The sequence below is a fragment of the Chiloscyllium plagiosum genome, unplaced genomic scaffold (assembly GCF_037043375.1).
Source record: "Chiloscyllium plagiosum isolate Xiang-an unplaced genomic scaffold, Cpla_swu_hap1 HiC_scaffold_13, whole genome shotgun sequence".
Taxonomy (NCBI): domain Eukaryota; kingdom Metazoa; phylum Chordata; class Chondrichthyes; order Orectolobiformes; family Hemiscylliidae; genus Chiloscyllium; species Chiloscyllium plagiosum.
In genome coordinates this window covers 34886691-34903487 of record NW_028270151.1, presented here as the reverse complement: position 1 = coordinate 34903487, position 16797 = coordinate 34886691, and the positions used below count along the sequence as shown (strand labels likewise).

The window sequence follows — 16797 nt, the reverse complement described above, 5'->3', positions numbered from 1 at the left end:
CAACCTGATGAAGCCACCAAACAGGATCACTTACATGCAGAACAGCATAAGCAGCAAGTCATAAGACAGAGCTAAGAGTTCCAACAACCAATGGATCAGATCTAAGCTTTGTAGTCCTGCCACATCCAGTCATGAGTGCTGGTGGACAATTAAATAACTCATTGGAGGAGGAGGCTCCACTAATATCCTCACCCTCAATGATGGAAAAGCCCAGCACATCAGTGCAAAAGATAAGCCTAAAGCATTCAGAGCAAACTTCAGCCAGAATTGTCGAGTGGATGATCCATCTCAGCCTCTTCTAGTGGTCCCCGGTATTACAGATACCAGTCTTCAGCCAATTCCATTCACTCCATGTGATATCAATAAATAGCTGGAGACACAGGATACTGCAAAAGCAAGGGGACCTTATAACATTCTGACAGTAGTATTGGAGACTTGATCTCCAGAACTTGCCATTCCCACATGACAGTGGTTGTCCTGTCATTACTGCTGCTTTGCTAGACCTTTCTATTTTGGCTGTCAGCCAGCAGCTCAGAGTGCTGCCAGTCCTGCTGAGATGAACCAGTCTGCTGCTGGGCCCAGAGTTGCTCAGGGATGTCTTCCCAAGTCATTTTCAATCAGCACCTCTGGGAGTCAGCAACTTTTCACCAACCATGCTGGCACATGCTTCTAGCTGCTATAGGAGCACCAGGTTAGGCAAAAGCACATAAATGTCTGACACTAATAGGAAGAAGGGCTTATGTCCGAAACGTCGATTCTCCTGTTCCCTGGATGCTGCCTGACCTGCTGCGCTTTTCCAGCAACACACTTTCAGGTCTGACGCTAATAGTATGCCCAAATAATATTAGTTGACAGAAAGGTAAGCTTTGATTCATAAAGGTAAAGTCACTATAGTCCTACCAGATTGTAGGGCTGCTTTTGCATTACAGGGTAGTGGTTTAAACTGAGGGTGACCTTGCCTCAGGCAAGGGGAAAGGTTGAGAAGGAGAGCCCTTCATGTTAAACTCACCCATGCTGTTGGCTTCACTCTGCGTCACAAACCAGCCATCAGTCAACTGAACTAACCAACCCCACTAATTTTAATTGAAATATTCATTTTGTGGTGGGTTTAATTTTTGTGTTGTAGCCAAATCATTACTTTGATGGTCAGTATTGAATGAGTATAAATTGTGGGACTTGTAGTGATTGGGGGATTAGGGTTGTATTTACTAATATCATAATCACAGAGTTATTCTTGTTCAGTCTTGCCAGAAGGGGAATTGTCTCGGTTGCCTCCTCCCTTCCTTACCCTGTTGGTTGGTTTCTTCCTGGTGGCAACAGCTGTCTCCCATGAGCACCACAACAGATTTTGACACTCTATGGAGTACTGCAGGATTCTTTGTAAGTGATCCAGACAGAGGAATGTTGTTGCAGCTCACCAATGGTCTTCTGTATCACATTTTGTGTGACACTATGGCTTTCTGTGTATACATGCTGCTGTTCATATGTGAATGGGCCATGTGGTCAACGGATATCCCTTATCACTCAGAGCTTACAACCTGCTATTCATCTCTTGATTTGTTGAAGTAGCCCAACTTCTGGTGGAATGGCAGACGATCATAAACTAAAGGCATCCTGACTACCAGCAGCATACTAGGTATTGGCTAGAATGTACATGTAGGCTCCCACACCAACAGGGTGTTGACTGAGTATAATCCTTTTTGGTTGGAATACATCTCAGAGTTGACATACAATGCCCACACAACAAAGTGTTTGCAGTCAATGTCACCCTGCAACATGAAGAAACCTGCAACACACTACTTCCTCTTGTCTGACAAGACAGAATTAATTACATTCAGTCCTTTTTATATTGAGTTGCAGTCACCTCTTTAATTTTATTTTATTTCAAAAATATACTTTATTCATAAAATACTTTGATGATCTGTACAACTGGACATGCCATACATATGTAAACATTCCATTTGTTTGCATACCGAAAACAGAGTAATCATTCCTATTTACAGGTCTGTACAATTACATAGAGCCATTTGCCGAGTCCATCAGGAAGGATGCGAGCCTGAGAGGGGTGACTATTCCTGGCAGCGGGGGCCTGCAGGTTAAGGCCTCCCTGTACATGGATGACGTCGCTGTTTTCTGCTCGGATCCGCTGTCCGTGCGCAGACTCATGCGCATATGTGACCAGTTCGAACGGGCCCCGGGGGCCAAGGTAAACCGAGGCAAGAGCGAGGCCATGCTCTTCGGGAACTGGGCCGACCAATCCTCGATCCCCTTCACCGTCAGGACCGAACACCTGAAGGTGCTGGGTATTTGGTTTGGGGGGGCTGGAGCGTGCGCCAAGTCTTGGGAGGACCGTATCAGCAAAGTGAGGCAGAAACTGGGCAGATGGAAGCTACGGTCGCTCTCCATCGCGGGAAAAAACCTGGTCATCAGGTGTGAGGCACTGTCATTGCTGTTATACGTGGCACAGATCTGGCCTATTCCCAGAACCTGTGCCGCTGCAGTCACCCGGGCCATCTTCCAGTTCATATGGAGGTCAAAGATGGACCGGGTCCGAAGGGACTCGCTGTACAAAGATCTGGGCAACGGGGGAAAAAATACACCCAATGCCACCCTCACCCTGATGGCCACCTTTGTGTGTGGCTGCATCAAGCTGTGCGAGGATCCCCGGTATGCAAACACCAAGTGTCACTACGTACTGAGGTTCTACCTGTCCCTGGTGTTGTGAACGATGGGCCTGGCCTCGCTGCCACGGAACGCTCCGAGTAGTTGGACCGTTCCGTATCACCTGTTCTTCGTGGAGAAGTTTATGAAGAAAATCACCTTTGACCACAAGTCCATCAGGAAGTGGTCAGCACGTAGTGTCCTTGAGACCCTTCGGGAAAAGGAGAGGGCGGATCCTATCGAGCGGTTCCCTGAGCAGACTGTCAAAGCCATTTGGCAGAATGCCTCATCGCCAGAACTTTCCAACAAGCACCAAGACATGGCTTGGCTGGTGGTGAGAAGGGCTCTGCCTGTGAGATCCTTTATGCATGCCCGGACTTCTGCCTGGGAACCCTCCAACCATAAGGGATGAACTCAGATTTCTCCAGTTTCCTCATTTCCCCTCCCCCCATCTTGTCTCAGTCAAATCCCTCGAACTCAGCACCGCCTTCCTAACCTGCAATCTTCTTCCTGACCTCTCCGCCCCCACTCCACTCTGGCCTATCACCCTCACCTTGACCTCTCTCCACCTATCGCATTTCCAAAGCCCCTCCCCCAAGTCCCTCCTCCCTACCTTTTATCTTAGCCTGCTGGACACACTTTCCTCATTCCTGAAGAAGGGCTTATGCCCGAAACGTCGATTCTCCTGTTCCTTGGATGTTGCCTGACCTGCTGCACTTTTCCAGCAACACATTTTCAGCTCTGATCTCCAGCATCTGCAGCCCTCACTTTCTCCTAATGAAACATTGCCTTGGAGATATCAGAGGATAAGACCAGATTTTGTATCCATTAGGTGGTTAATAATCTGCCACTGGGACTCCTGCCCCCAGTAGCTTGTTGGGTCAGTTGGACAGCTGGCATGTCTTCAGTCCCAGAAGCAGCATCAGGTGCAGTGACCACTGCTGGAACTGTGTCCAACCTCTTTAATGCAACAGGTGGGCATGCAGCAAAATGTAAGACATTGCTAACATCTCCATCTCCAGCCATAAGAAATCCGACATACAAAAATCACCTTTATAGACACTGTGACTGCAGCAGACAGCAGATTTCAGAAGGGTTTTGAGAGAAGTGCACATTTCTTACAAATTGTCCCTCATGGACTAAAGTAGGAGAATTTCTCCACGAACATCTTGGGAAATCACAGTCTTTTGCTCTCTACAAGCATTGTTTTTACCTCTGTTGTCTCTGCCTATTCGCCCAGTCACACTGTGTTCAAAAGAGTGGGGGACGGGATCCTCAACTGTGCCAACCTAAGGCAGAAACTTGGCAGTAACTCCGGTTTGGCACTATGCTTTATCCACCCTGCATTCTGCTGATAGAAACACGTGTTCATGCACTTTCCAATATGGTGTATGCTGTGACTCATAAAAGAAGGGATAGATTTTGTTGAAAGGCCCTAATGAAACACCTGGACCATCTCAGACTCCTCCCTCCCCTTCCTAGACCTTTCCATTTCTATCTCGGGTGACCGAATCGACACGGACATTTACTATAAACCGACCGACTCCCACAGCTACCTAGACTACACCTCCTCCCACCCTGCACCCTGTAAAAACGCCATCCCATATTCCCAATTCCTTCGTCTCCGCCGCATCTGCTCCCAGGAGGACCAGTTCCAAAACCGTACAACCCAGATGGCCTCCTTCTTCAAGGACCTCAATTTCCTGCCAGACGTAGTCGACGATGCCCTCCACCGCATCTCTTCCAGTTCCCGCTCCTCTGCCCTTGAGCCCCGCCCCTCCAACTGCCACCAGGACAGAACCCCACTGGTCCTCACCTACCACCCCACCAACCTCCATGTATAACGTATCATCCGCCGTCATTTCCGCCACCTCCAAACGGACCCCACCACCAGGGATATATTTCCCTCCCCTCCCCTATCAGCATTCCGAAAAGACCACTCCCTCCATGACTCCCTTGTCAGGTCCACACCCCCCACCAACCCAACCTCCACTCCCGGCACCTTCCCCTGCAACCGCAAGAAATGCAAAACATGCGCCATCACCTCCCCCCTTACTTCCCTCCAAGGCCCCAAGGGACACTTCCTTATCCGCCACAAATTCACCTGCACCTCCACACACATCATCTATTGCATCCGCTGCACCCGATGTGGCCTCCTCTATATTGGGGAGACAGGCCGCCTATTTGCGGAACGTTTCAGAGAACACCTCTGGGACACCCGGACCAACCAACCCAACCACCCCGTAGCCCAACACTTTAACTCCCCCTCCCACTCCACCAAGGACATGCAGGTCCTTGGACACCTCCATCGCCAGAACAAGTCAACATGACGGTTGGAGGAAGAGCGCCTCATCTTCTTCCTGGGAACCCTCCAACCACAAGGGATGAACTCAGATTTCTCCAGTTTCCTCATTTCCCCTCCCCCCACCTTGTCTCAGTCAAATCCCTCGAACTCAGCACCGCCTTCCTAACCTGCAATCTTCTTCCTGACCTCTCCGCCCCCACCCCAGTCTGACCTATCACCCTCACCTTGACCTCCCTCCACCTATCGCATTTCCAAAGCACCTCCCCCAAGTCCCTCCTCCCTACTTTTTATCTTAGCCTGCTGGGCACACTTTCCTCATTCCTGAAGAAGGGCTTATGCCCGAAACGTCGATTCTCCTGTTCATTGGATGCTGCCTGACCTGCTGCGCTTTTCCAGCAACACATTTTCAGCTCTGATCTCCAGCATCGGCAGCCCTCACTTTCTCCTAATGAAACATTGCCTTGGAGATATCAGAGGGTAAGACCAGATTTTGTATCCATTAGGTGGTTAATAATCTGCCACTGGGACTCCTGCCCCCAGTAGCTTGTTGGGTCAGTTGGACAGCTGGCATGTCTTCAGTCCCAGAAGCAGCATCAGGTGCAGTGACCACTGCTGGAAATGTGTCCAACCAAGAAAACAACATAGACATTACCTTTGAAAGCAGAAAGCTGTGGTCGGGGTTGCTGGGCCTGGTAGGCCCATTGAAGGGACATGGTGTGATTGGTGAAGATGGAGGCGGGAGCTTGCTGCAACGGACTTCCTGTGTGGGCCACAGAGTGTCCTATCAGCAGGGCTTGCCCGAATGGGGAGATCAGCAGGTTTTAATGCACTGTAACCCTACTTAGATGAGCTCCCTCAACATGGGGAGACTGGCATCCACATTCGTATTGCTAATAAAACTCCATGACATCAGGAAAATGATGGTCACTCCACCTCCTACTCATCCTCACCGTTTTATACCTTGATGTCTTCCAATCCATTTCCAATGGCTCCATTACCTTCTGCCAGAAGAGTTCTTTTGAAAATGTTTACATATATGACACTGAGAAAGAAAATTATGTCGAAGGTTTTTGCATTGCTTATAAGTAGCCCTTTATATTGATATTTTTATGACAGTCCTGATGAATGCCAGACAAAAAACCTTGACAAAATATGAAAATATTTTTGAAAGTATGTTTAATGTTTTAAATCACAAGTATTAAAGAGTGAAATACTCACTGACAGAACAAAAAGAAAAACTTCAAATAGATTTTACAATTCAACTGTTCCTTAAAGCAAATTTGTTGTGCACATTCTCAAATGCCAATTTTATTTAAGTGAAGCGTTCAGTTTCTGTCAGTATGCTCCAATTCATTTCCAAATAAAAAAAACTTCAAGAATACACAGTCTCTATTTTATCAGAATCAATATACTTGTCCCTCAGGTGGGGAAAAGAATCAAGAAATCTCACCATATTGGCTTCTTCAGCCTGTCTCTTGCCTTTCTTATCCCTGTCACCTGTCATTTTGTAATAAAGCATCTCAAAATGTAATATGTTGACCTCCCTTTTATATCAGTAGTCACCAATTCCTTTCAATAGCTTATTTCAGCATATCTGTAAAGATGAAGGACAATCGAATTTGGATCTTGTTGCACCATACACATTTCCACCCTCATTGAAAGCCTTACAGTGTTGCTTCTGGCTCGGGCACTTCAACTGTTTGCAAAAACTCTCAGTTCAACAAAACCAAGTTTTTCTTGTAGCATCTCCTCTGTTGGTAGATTTCCCAACAACATTTTGAGAGCAATCTGACCATTGACTTTCTGTAGGAAAGCCCTGCTTTCACAAAACAGTCCTGCATTTAAGCATATCATCAATCACAGGCAACTAGAGAGAGCAGAGACAGAGAAGGGAATAAATTGTGGGCTAGTTTTCTTGTTCTGTACTGAGCAAGTGGCTTTTCTGCTTGCACAAGGTATTAGAAATTCAACAACTGAACTTTATTCTGAAAAATATATTCACAACCTGACCAATATGTGGCTGTGTCTAACAGTGATATGGTGAGTCTTCCTTGCTTAGCTAGGAATGGACAACAATAGCAGTCTCATGAGTAACATTCATATTCATTTCCATCATTGCAACTTTAACATACTGCAGTATTATGACAGTGACAAAGATACTGGAAAGTATTGTGCTTGTGAATGTATGTCTTTTATGGCATCAAAATATGGCATTTTAATTCCAAATTTATTTGTAATTTATTTCCATTTAGAATGATTGGATCGAATTTGGGAGATTCTGGAGTCAAGATATTGTCACAAGTGATGACAAGTCCAGACTGTAAATTGCAAAATCTGGAGTAAGTTGTAAAATCATTGTGCTTAATACCTAAGACAACTTATCAATTCTCCTTCTTATTGTGGTGTATTACATAAGTCACTTACTGGAATTTAAATATGCCAGTTGCATTTCGTAGGCACAGAGTTTAGAAAGTGGAAATCAAGTTATGAAATTAAAAAATAAATTGCTTGGAAATGCTTGTTTATCACTCAAGTAGCCTAACATAAAGTGGTGAGATTTATTTTGTTGGAATCACTGTTTTGTCCAAATTGTTTCTAAACTACTCAAGGCAGTGTTCATCTGTTATATTTTTGCAAGTTAAGTAACCAAGTAAATGGATTTCTCACAATGTCAGCCACAGCACTCATACAAAACAGTGTGTTTCTTTGATCAATCCACTTGCATCAAAAGGCAACCAGTTTAAGCGTTAATAAAGAGTAAATGATTCTCCTAAAACTTTCAAGAGTTCAGTAAACTCTCAAGTGGCGCATTAAAAAATGATTTCGAGACCACATTTGGATATGTAACTTTTATAATATTTGTTCTTTCTGAAATGTTTAGGCTGGAAAAAAATGATCTGACACATAAATGTTGTGAGACACTCGCTTTCATTATGAGCAGCAGTAGAATGCTGACAAATCTAAACCTGAGTAATAATAATCTTGGAGATAGAGGCATACGTATATTGTCTACTGCTCTGAAGGCGGCTCAGTGCAGAGTACAAACATTGAAGTAAGTGAAATAGTTGTACATCTACGATTTCAAATGTATTTATATCTAGATATGAGAATCTTAGTGGCCCCCACAGAGCTCTGTACCATTAAGCCCTTCTGTCTAGTTCTTTTGTTCAAACTTCTGACAGCAGAATTCCTCTTTTCTGTTTCACCAGTACTGGCTAAATGTACTTGTCCTGACTCTATTCATATGACTTTCTAAATCATTATTATTGCTCTTCTCCTTAAAAAATTGGTCTAAACTGATTTGGAAATTCCATGAAGCTCCCTATTCCTAACCTCATCTTTCTTCCTAAGGTTTTGTGCTTTGCAACTATTATTCCAGGTCACTTACCAATACCTTGTTTAACATTCGATATCTTGATGCTTAGACACGCTAAGATGAAACATGGACTCTTGAAAGTTGCTGAAAATATAGGCAACATACAAACCATCACCTACTTAACCTGTCATTGCATAGGACTAGGCAACAGTGAGGATTGCAGATGCTGGAGACCAGAGTTTAGATTAGAGTGGTGCTGGAAAAGCACATCAGGTCAGGCAGCATCCGAGGAGCAGAAAAATCGATGTTTCGGGCAAAAGCCCTTCAGCAGGAAAGGATGCATAGGACTGCCAGAAGTCACACATGACTCTCTTAATCTGTGCTCTCACTCTGAAATAATGATGTGGAGGAGTCAGTGTTGGACTCGTTTGTCAAAATTCAAACTTACACAACACCAAGTTATAGTCCAACAGGTTTATTTGGAAACACTAGCTTTCGGAGCTCCTTTCCTTCGTCAGGTAGTTGTGAGGCAGGACCATAAGACACAGAATTTATAGTAAAAGATTACAGTGTCATGCAACTAAGATTATATATTAAACAAACCTCAATTGTTGCTCAGTTTTTCATCTCTTAGAATGGGTTGCAGGTTTTGGTTCATTAAAATGTAAATCCCAGAACTTCTTTTAAGTCACATTCTTGAGATAAATTAAGGTTTCACAAAAGTGATTATATCTCAGCTCAGACAATGCCTTAAAGGTGTGAGGTCAGAGTCTGTCTGTATCCCAATCTTGACTCAGACTGGTTCTATTTCCAAAGTGGAATTTACAAAATATTACATGGATTGACTGTCTGCATTAACTGCCTACAGGTTGTGCATTTTTTTGAACAAAATAGAATATATCTGCAAATACACATTCATCCCATAGACTTATATGTCTGTGTGCGTGCAGGAGAGAGAGAGAGACAGAGTGAGTGACTGTGTGCATGTGAGTGTGTGCACGTGTATGTGAGAGCACGTGAGACAGTGTGTGTTTGCGTGTGTGCATGCTGGTAAAGTGTGTGTGAGTGTGATGGGGGGTGTGTGTGTGAATGTGAGTGTGGGGGATGTACATGTGTGTGTAAGAGACAGCATGTGTATGAGAGAGGGTGTGTGTGTTTGTGTTTGAGAGAGAGAGGGAGAGACAGCGTATAGTGCAATGGGATCACCTGTAATGTGACATGAACCCAAGGTCCTCGTTGAGGCCATCCTCATGAGTACTGAACTTGGCTATCAGCCTCTGCTTGGCCACTTTGTGTTGTTGCCTGTCCCAAAGTCCGCTTTGGAGGATGGTCACCTGTCCCGAAGTCCGCCTTGGAGGATGGTCACCTGAAGATCTGAGACCGAAAGTCACTGACCACTGAAGAGTTTCCCGACTGGGAGGGAACACCCCTGTCTGGTGATTGTTGTGCAGTATCCATACATCCATTGTTGTAGTGTCTGCTCGGGGCATCTTTGCGTGCAGTGTTTGAGATAGACAACGTAGTCTGAGTCACATGAGTACCTGTCGCGTACATGGTGGGTGGTATCTGTGTCAACATCTTGAAACCCATTGTACAGGAGACCCCCAGCTTCTGTCGTGGCACTACAGATTCCTTACAGAAACACAGCATGCACGGACATGTCGAACCGGGAACATTCCTTGTCACAATGGATGTTTTAGCACTCAACACCAGCATCCCCCATGATGATGGCATCACTGTAACAGCCTCAGAATGCAATACCAACAGCAGCCAATCGCCAGGCACCATCCTACAACTCACCCGCTTCATCCTCGACCACAACGTCTTCACCTTTGACAATCAGCTCTTCATGCATGTTTGTACCCCAATATGGCAACATTTTCATGGTCAAGTTCGAACAAGAGTACTTTGCTGCACAGGACCTCCAACCAACACAAAACACCAGATATATTGATGACATTTGCTTCCTCTGGACCCATTGCGAGGAGTCACAGAAACAATTATATATCAACATGTTTCATCCCACCATCAAACTCACCATGGACTAATCTTTAGTATCTCTCATTCTTGGACACATCTCCATCAAGAATGGGCACCTCAGTATCTCACTCCATTGCAAACCCATGGATAACCTCACGATGGTACACTTCTCCAGCTTTCACCTGAAGCATGTCAAAACAGCCATCCCCTATGGACAAGCCCTATGCATACACAGGATCTGTTCAGATGAGGAGGAACGTGGTGGACACCTGAAGGTGCTCAAGCATACCCTCATAAGAATAGGGTACAATGCTCAACTCATTGATCGCCAGTTCTGCCATTCCACAGTGAGAAATCATAATGACCTCCTCTGGAGACAGACACTGGTTGCAACTGTTAATGTACCCTTCATTGTCCAGTACTTCCCAGGAGCTGAAAATCTATGCCATGTTATTTGCAGCCTGCAACACCTTATCATTAAGGATGAACATCTCACCAAAACCTTCCCTATGCCTCCACTTCTTGTCTTTAAACAACTACCGAACCTCAAACAGGCAATTGTTCGTAGCAAACTGCCAGCCTTCAGGGCAACATCGACCACAAAGCCATACAACACTATCATGTCAACCACTGCAAGACGTGTCAGAGTGTTGACATGGATGCCACCATTAAACCTGGGATATCATCCACAATGTATATGGCAGGTAATCATGCGACTCAGCCTACATTGTCTATCACAAGAATGCCCTGAGGCATGGTACATTGGTGAGACCAGGCAGACACCATGACAATGACTGTATGAACACTGTGCAACAATCACCAGACAGGGGTGTACCCTCCGAGTCGGGGAACACTTCAGTGGTCAGGAACATTCAGCATTGGATCTTCGTGTGACCATCCTCCAAAGTGAACTTTGGGATAGACAACAACGCAAAATGGCTGAACAGAGGCTGAAAGCCAAGTTCAGTAACCACTCAACCAGGACTTTGGGTTTAAGTCACACTGCAGGTGACTCCACTACATTAAACACACACACACTCATTCTATCTCTCTCACTCTCTCTCCTGCACATGCACAGACATATAAGTTTATGGAGTGAATTTGTATTTGCAGAATTATATTTGCAGATACATTCTATTTTGCTCAAAAAATGCACAACCTGTAGGCAGTCAATCCATGTAATATTTTGTAAATTCCACTTTGGAAATAGAACCAGTCTGACTCAAGTTTGGGATACAGATCGACTCTAACCTCACATCTTTAATTCAAAGTTTGTGACAAGATTTGTAGCTCGGGTGCTCGTTGCTGTAGTTCTGTTCACCGAGCTGGAAGTTTTTGTTGCAAATGTTTCGTCCCCTGTCTAGGTGACATCCTCAGTGCTTGGGAGCCTCCTGTGAAGTGCTTCTGTGGTGTTTCCTCCGGCATTTATAGTGGCCTGTCCCTGCCGCTTCCGGTTGTCAGTTGGGTCCAGGTCTATGTGTTTAATACATCTTTAATGCATTGTTTGAGCTGAGATGTCAATTTTTTTTAAATAAAAGCTTAAGTTATCTCGAGAACGGTACTTAAAAGAAGTTTGGGATTTCCATTTTAAGAACCAAAACCTGCAACTCATTCTAAAAGGTGAAAAACCTAGCAACAAACAAGGTTTGTTTACTATATAATCTCAGTTGCATGGTACTGTAATCTTCTGCTATAAAGTTTGTGCCTTATGGCCCTGATGAAGAAGCAGCGCTTCAAAAGCTAGTGTTTCCAAAAAACCTGTTGGACCAGAACCTGGTGTTGTGTGATTTTGAACTTTGTCCTGAAATAATATGCATCACTTGTGTATTTTTACCAACATAATCAGCCAACCATGAACACTGGCAGCAATTTGAGATTAAGCCAGTCTGTTCGTAACATTGGTGTTAGATTTGGCTTGAGCCAAGCTTTCAAAAACTGAAACTTGGGACAGTTTTGTGCTGACATTGGCAACAGCTTCTTAATGGCCTCACCTTTCCAGAGGATAGAATGTGGACAATCACCAGGAATGCATTGGAATCATCAGATCTCGAGGTATGATTAGGTATCCAACTACACTTGAGTTGAGATAGGGGCAAAGTCAAGAGATGTCACCAAACCATCTCTATGTTCACCAATTTATATTGATGTCTGGCAAAGGAATGCCTTGATTTCAAAATTCTCAATTCTCTACATGACCTTGGCCTTTCCTAACATTGCACTCTCCCAGTGCTACAACCTTCTTTGATATTCCTTATCAAAATATAAAATTATTTTTGGAATTTTCAAAACTTTATTTACTTTTAACCCCACCTTTAATTTTCCCTTTTTTTTTCAGTTTCTAAATATGAGATATTTTATTGATTTTACTATTCTAGCTTATACTCCTTTGTAAAGACTCAGTGTGATTTAATAAGGATTATCTAAATTGATTGATTAAAGAGACACACAGTGCCTGCTATGCACATAACCTCCAGATCCACTGTTTTGCATTTCTAACAAACCAAATTTCCAGTGAAAAAGTCCATTGAAGATTATGGGCAGGTAAAAATGCAAATAAATGTTAATGTTACTTGTGTGACATTGAATGCAAAATCTAGATCATGGAATTTTAAGCTGGAATAAGCCATCTGTCTATGGGACTGAGGCGATCTGAGTATCTGTTTGGAAGTCAAATGATTATTTACATGTGACCTGATCAACTATAAATAAGAACGTTTGCATAATTCCATGTTCAAACATATTGACTTTTTTTTATCTCTTTAGCTTGAGCAACAACAATCTCTCAATTGGAAGCTGGGAGGAACTTGTCTCTGTGCTCATCACAAATCAAACATTGAGAGAGCTGAATGTGAGCAGTAATAGAATGGGCGAAGCAGGCCTGAGAACACTGTCTAGTGCACTGAAAGATCCACGCTGCAAATTAGAAAAGTTAGGGTATGTCAATATCGTGAATGATCATATACTTTTAATCTGTAGTCTGAAATATTGCTTGTTATGAAATCAAATGTATATAGAAAGTATGTATATAAAGTAGGTCACAAGAGTCTGGTATATAAGAGCACCTGCTCCTCACAAATGGACTGATGGCTTCAAAACCATGCAATTGACCATCTATTGGGAACATTATGTATTGAGACTTGCATGAGAAAACAATTTTATGGGCTAAAGGCTTGATGTTTCCAATCAGCCATGATGTGGATCTTCATGTATCCAGAGGTGGACACGATGAGCTCCTGATCCTCGTGTGATGTCCAGGTGCATCTTTGTGTTCTTATACTAATGCACCTACTCTCCTATGCTGATGTTACTGTGGTCAGCAGTTCCAGAGCCATGTTTTCCTCTGTTGGGGTCAGAGCTCAAATGTTTGGAGCATCTTGACCAATCCTGTTCTACTCCTTGTTATTGTGGAGTTATTTCTCCTGCAAATTCAAGGACTGGGACTATTAGTTTTTCCTAAAGCTATGAGTATAGCATTTATACAGGTGGCAAGCCTTTGATTCCTGATGAGGGCTTCCAAGTGCCTCTCCCTTATATCTACCATCAAGTGACATGGTGAGGGCTGGTAAAGACAGCTGAAAGAAAACATAACATCACAGTGTTTACTGTAGCAACCACCAGCTCAGAGATTAGAATAATATCTTATGTACAGTATAAGTTGAGTATAACTTGGAAACACATGGTGGAGGGTGGGGAAGTGGGGTGGGTAGAACTCGCAACATGCCAAAGTAAACTTCCATCTGAAATAGAACCCAACCAAAGGTACAGTCACCACTGGTGGAATAATTACAACTGGATATGCACAAAAGGCCAGAATTAAACATTTGAAAAGTTTTGAGGCTGAATGAGATTACTGAGATAGAGAAGGATAAGGCCAAGAAATTATTTGAAAATAAGGATGAGCATTTTAAAGTCAAAACCTTGCTTAGCTAGAAACCTATGTCAGTGAACACTTAGGTGACTGAGGAACAAGACTTGTTGCAAGTCAAGACACAGAGACCAAAGTTTTGGATGGCCTCAAATTTACAAAGATGAGAAAGTGGAAGTCCAGCTGGGCATGTCTTTGAATAGTTCGGTTTAGATGATACAATTGCACTAATGAAGAAGTAGGTGAGGAGTCAAGTTGGAGCCACAGGCAATGTCCATCCTAATTATCCCCACATAATTACGAGATTACAGTTGCCTGATCTCCAATCTAGTTTTGCCTGTTCTTGTTCATAGCTTGGTGACTTGTTAGAAATGAGGCCTGAGGCCTACCATCAAGTGAGGCCTATTCTGAAATCTTTTGAATCTCACCCTTCATGTGCAAGAATTATTTTCTGTGATTCCCCATGTTCCCAAACTCGACACAGTTGAATTTCTAGTAGCATTGTTTGTTCAAAAAAGTACTATTTCTACTTTGGTACTTTGGGACATGTTAACTATGTCATAAGTAAAAAGGGAAATAATGATTAATCATTAATATTTCATTTAAAATTAATATTAATTTTTTCTTGTGTTTAGGCTTAATAATACTTGTACACTTGACTTTGGAATGATGGGCTCTTATCAGGAAGAGACTGGAATGGAAATACTTAGTGATGTGCTAAAAGATCCGAGATGCACATTAAAAAGCTTAGAGTAAGTGGAAATATATATGGTTTATTCACACTACATAATCCTGCCAATTCCCACAAAGCTACTCAAATAGTGGCTTAGACAGTGCTAAAATCTATTAACCCTATGCCAACAATCTTGTACTTACTTTAAATGAGGAAGAATAACCAGGCAGAGCATTTTTGTTTAACGTGTCACACTGAAACAATTTTATAATTTCTAGACATGACAGAATTTAGAATCATTGAGTTATATAGCATGAAAACAGATCTTCGGTCCAACTTGTCCATGCTGACTAGCTATCTTAAACTGATCTAGTCTAGATTGGCCATCATGTGGTCCTTGCTAAACCTTTCTTATTTTTATACCCATCCTTTAAATGTTGTAATTGTACCCACCTCTATCACTTCCTTTGGCAGTTCATTCCATACATTCGCTACCCTCTCTGTGAAAAAGCTACCCCTCAAGTCCCTTTTAAGTCTTTCCCTCTCATCTGAAACCTGGCTGTAACTATGCATCTGTGAAATGTTCTAAGGAACATTTTATTGCATTTTGTTTTCCTTTCAACAAAACAAAAGCAATAAACATTTGTATAGGACAATATGCTGGAGTGGAAATGGTTTTTGTTTTGTATACTAGCCATGTTAAAAATGAGAACCAAAGTCGAATTTTATTAAATAACATCCTAAAATGAAAGAACTAGGAAGTGTACCCAATACCATTTGAGCTGAGGTACTTTACAGCTCACCCTGATGACTGCTTGGAATAAATGCAGCCACTGTATAATTATATTAGTGACAATCCTGTGCCTGCATAAGAACTTTTTTGCAAAATGGATGTTAATGTGCACTTGTAATGTCATTGCCCAGTAAACCATGGTGGAAAGAATTGTCAATGAGCCTTCATAAATCCCAGTCAAAGGATCTTCTTTGACTTCAGGGATGCTCTTAGGCCACCATTTTGGATTTTTGGCAAATATATTTTGCAGATGAGGTTGTGGAAATAAAAAGGATTTCTTTGCATTAATTGCTAAGCAAGAGAAGATGATTGTGTATCGGGTTGGAATCCTCTAATCAGGTGGAAGAAAGATGGTAATGAAGGTGACAAAAATCTAAATACACTTCAGTATGAAAGTTCATGCCAGGAAGGACAATTCCCTGAAATTTGGAAAATAGAAGGTTTCATAGCAATGACCTAATTTTTATGTTGAGGAAATGAACCTCACATAGTTTCTGTAATTTTTAACATTGTTAACTGGGTAATGGTGTGGTGCATGATCAGAGTGGAGAGCTTGCAACCTACTCAAGGAAGCCATTTCTCTTGGTCTTTTCTTTGATGACTAATGCCAATGCAATGTTCTCCACCTGGTGGAATCTTCAGCTGCAACCTATTTCACTCCCCTTCCCCATTCAAAAAGTATAACTGATTTTGCATAATAAAGCAAAATGGCGGATAAGAAACAGGCAGCCAAATCCACTCTGTTTGACCTTCTTTTTCATTTAATCTATCATGAGTTTGACTCCCAGTGAGCTTTGATCAACATTCTTCAACAACTTGTTTATGGTTCAATATGCAAAAGCTTTACTCAATATTCTGTAATCTCTGCTCTTTCCTTCCAAAGCTATAATTGTAGATCTTTGTGCGGATGCCAATAACAGAATGCTGTTTAAGATTGTCAAATCAATATGAGCAAATATTATAGGTTGAACAGTTCCCAGTACATTCCTAATAAAACATTTCCATCACCAACAAAACCTGAAGCTAGGCGAAAGTAAGTACCATAGATACTGGAGATTAGAGTCAAGTGTGTGGTGCTGGAAAAGGCAGCATCAGAGGAGCAGGAGAATCAACGTTTTGGGCAAAAGCCCTTCATCAGGAATGAGGCTGGGAGTCTTGGGTGGAGAGATAAATGGGAGGAGGGTGGGACTGGGGGGAAGGTGGA

At 42.8% G+C, this 16797-nt stretch overlaps 1 protein-coding gene across 2 annotated transcripts in view; it reads left to right on the top strand.

Moving 5' to 3' along the window:
- The window catches only part of LOC122556326 (NACHT, LRR and PYD domains-containing protein 3-like), a 60795-nt gene that overhangs the window by 26348 nt on the left and 17650 nt on the right, over positions 1 to 16797 (top strand). For both annotated transcript variants that reach the window (XM_087993508.1, XM_087993509.1), the window contains 4 exons: positions 7219 to 7305; positions 7848 to 8018; positions 13026 to 13196; positions 14763 to 14879. In XM_087993508.1, coding sequence (XP_087849634.1) covers positions 7219 to 7305; positions 7848 to 8018; positions 13026 to 13196; positions 14763 to 14879 — 546 coding nt within the window. The remainder of the gene's footprint in view (positions 1 to 7218; positions 7306 to 7847; positions 8019 to 13025; positions 13197 to 14762; positions 14880 to 16797) is intronic.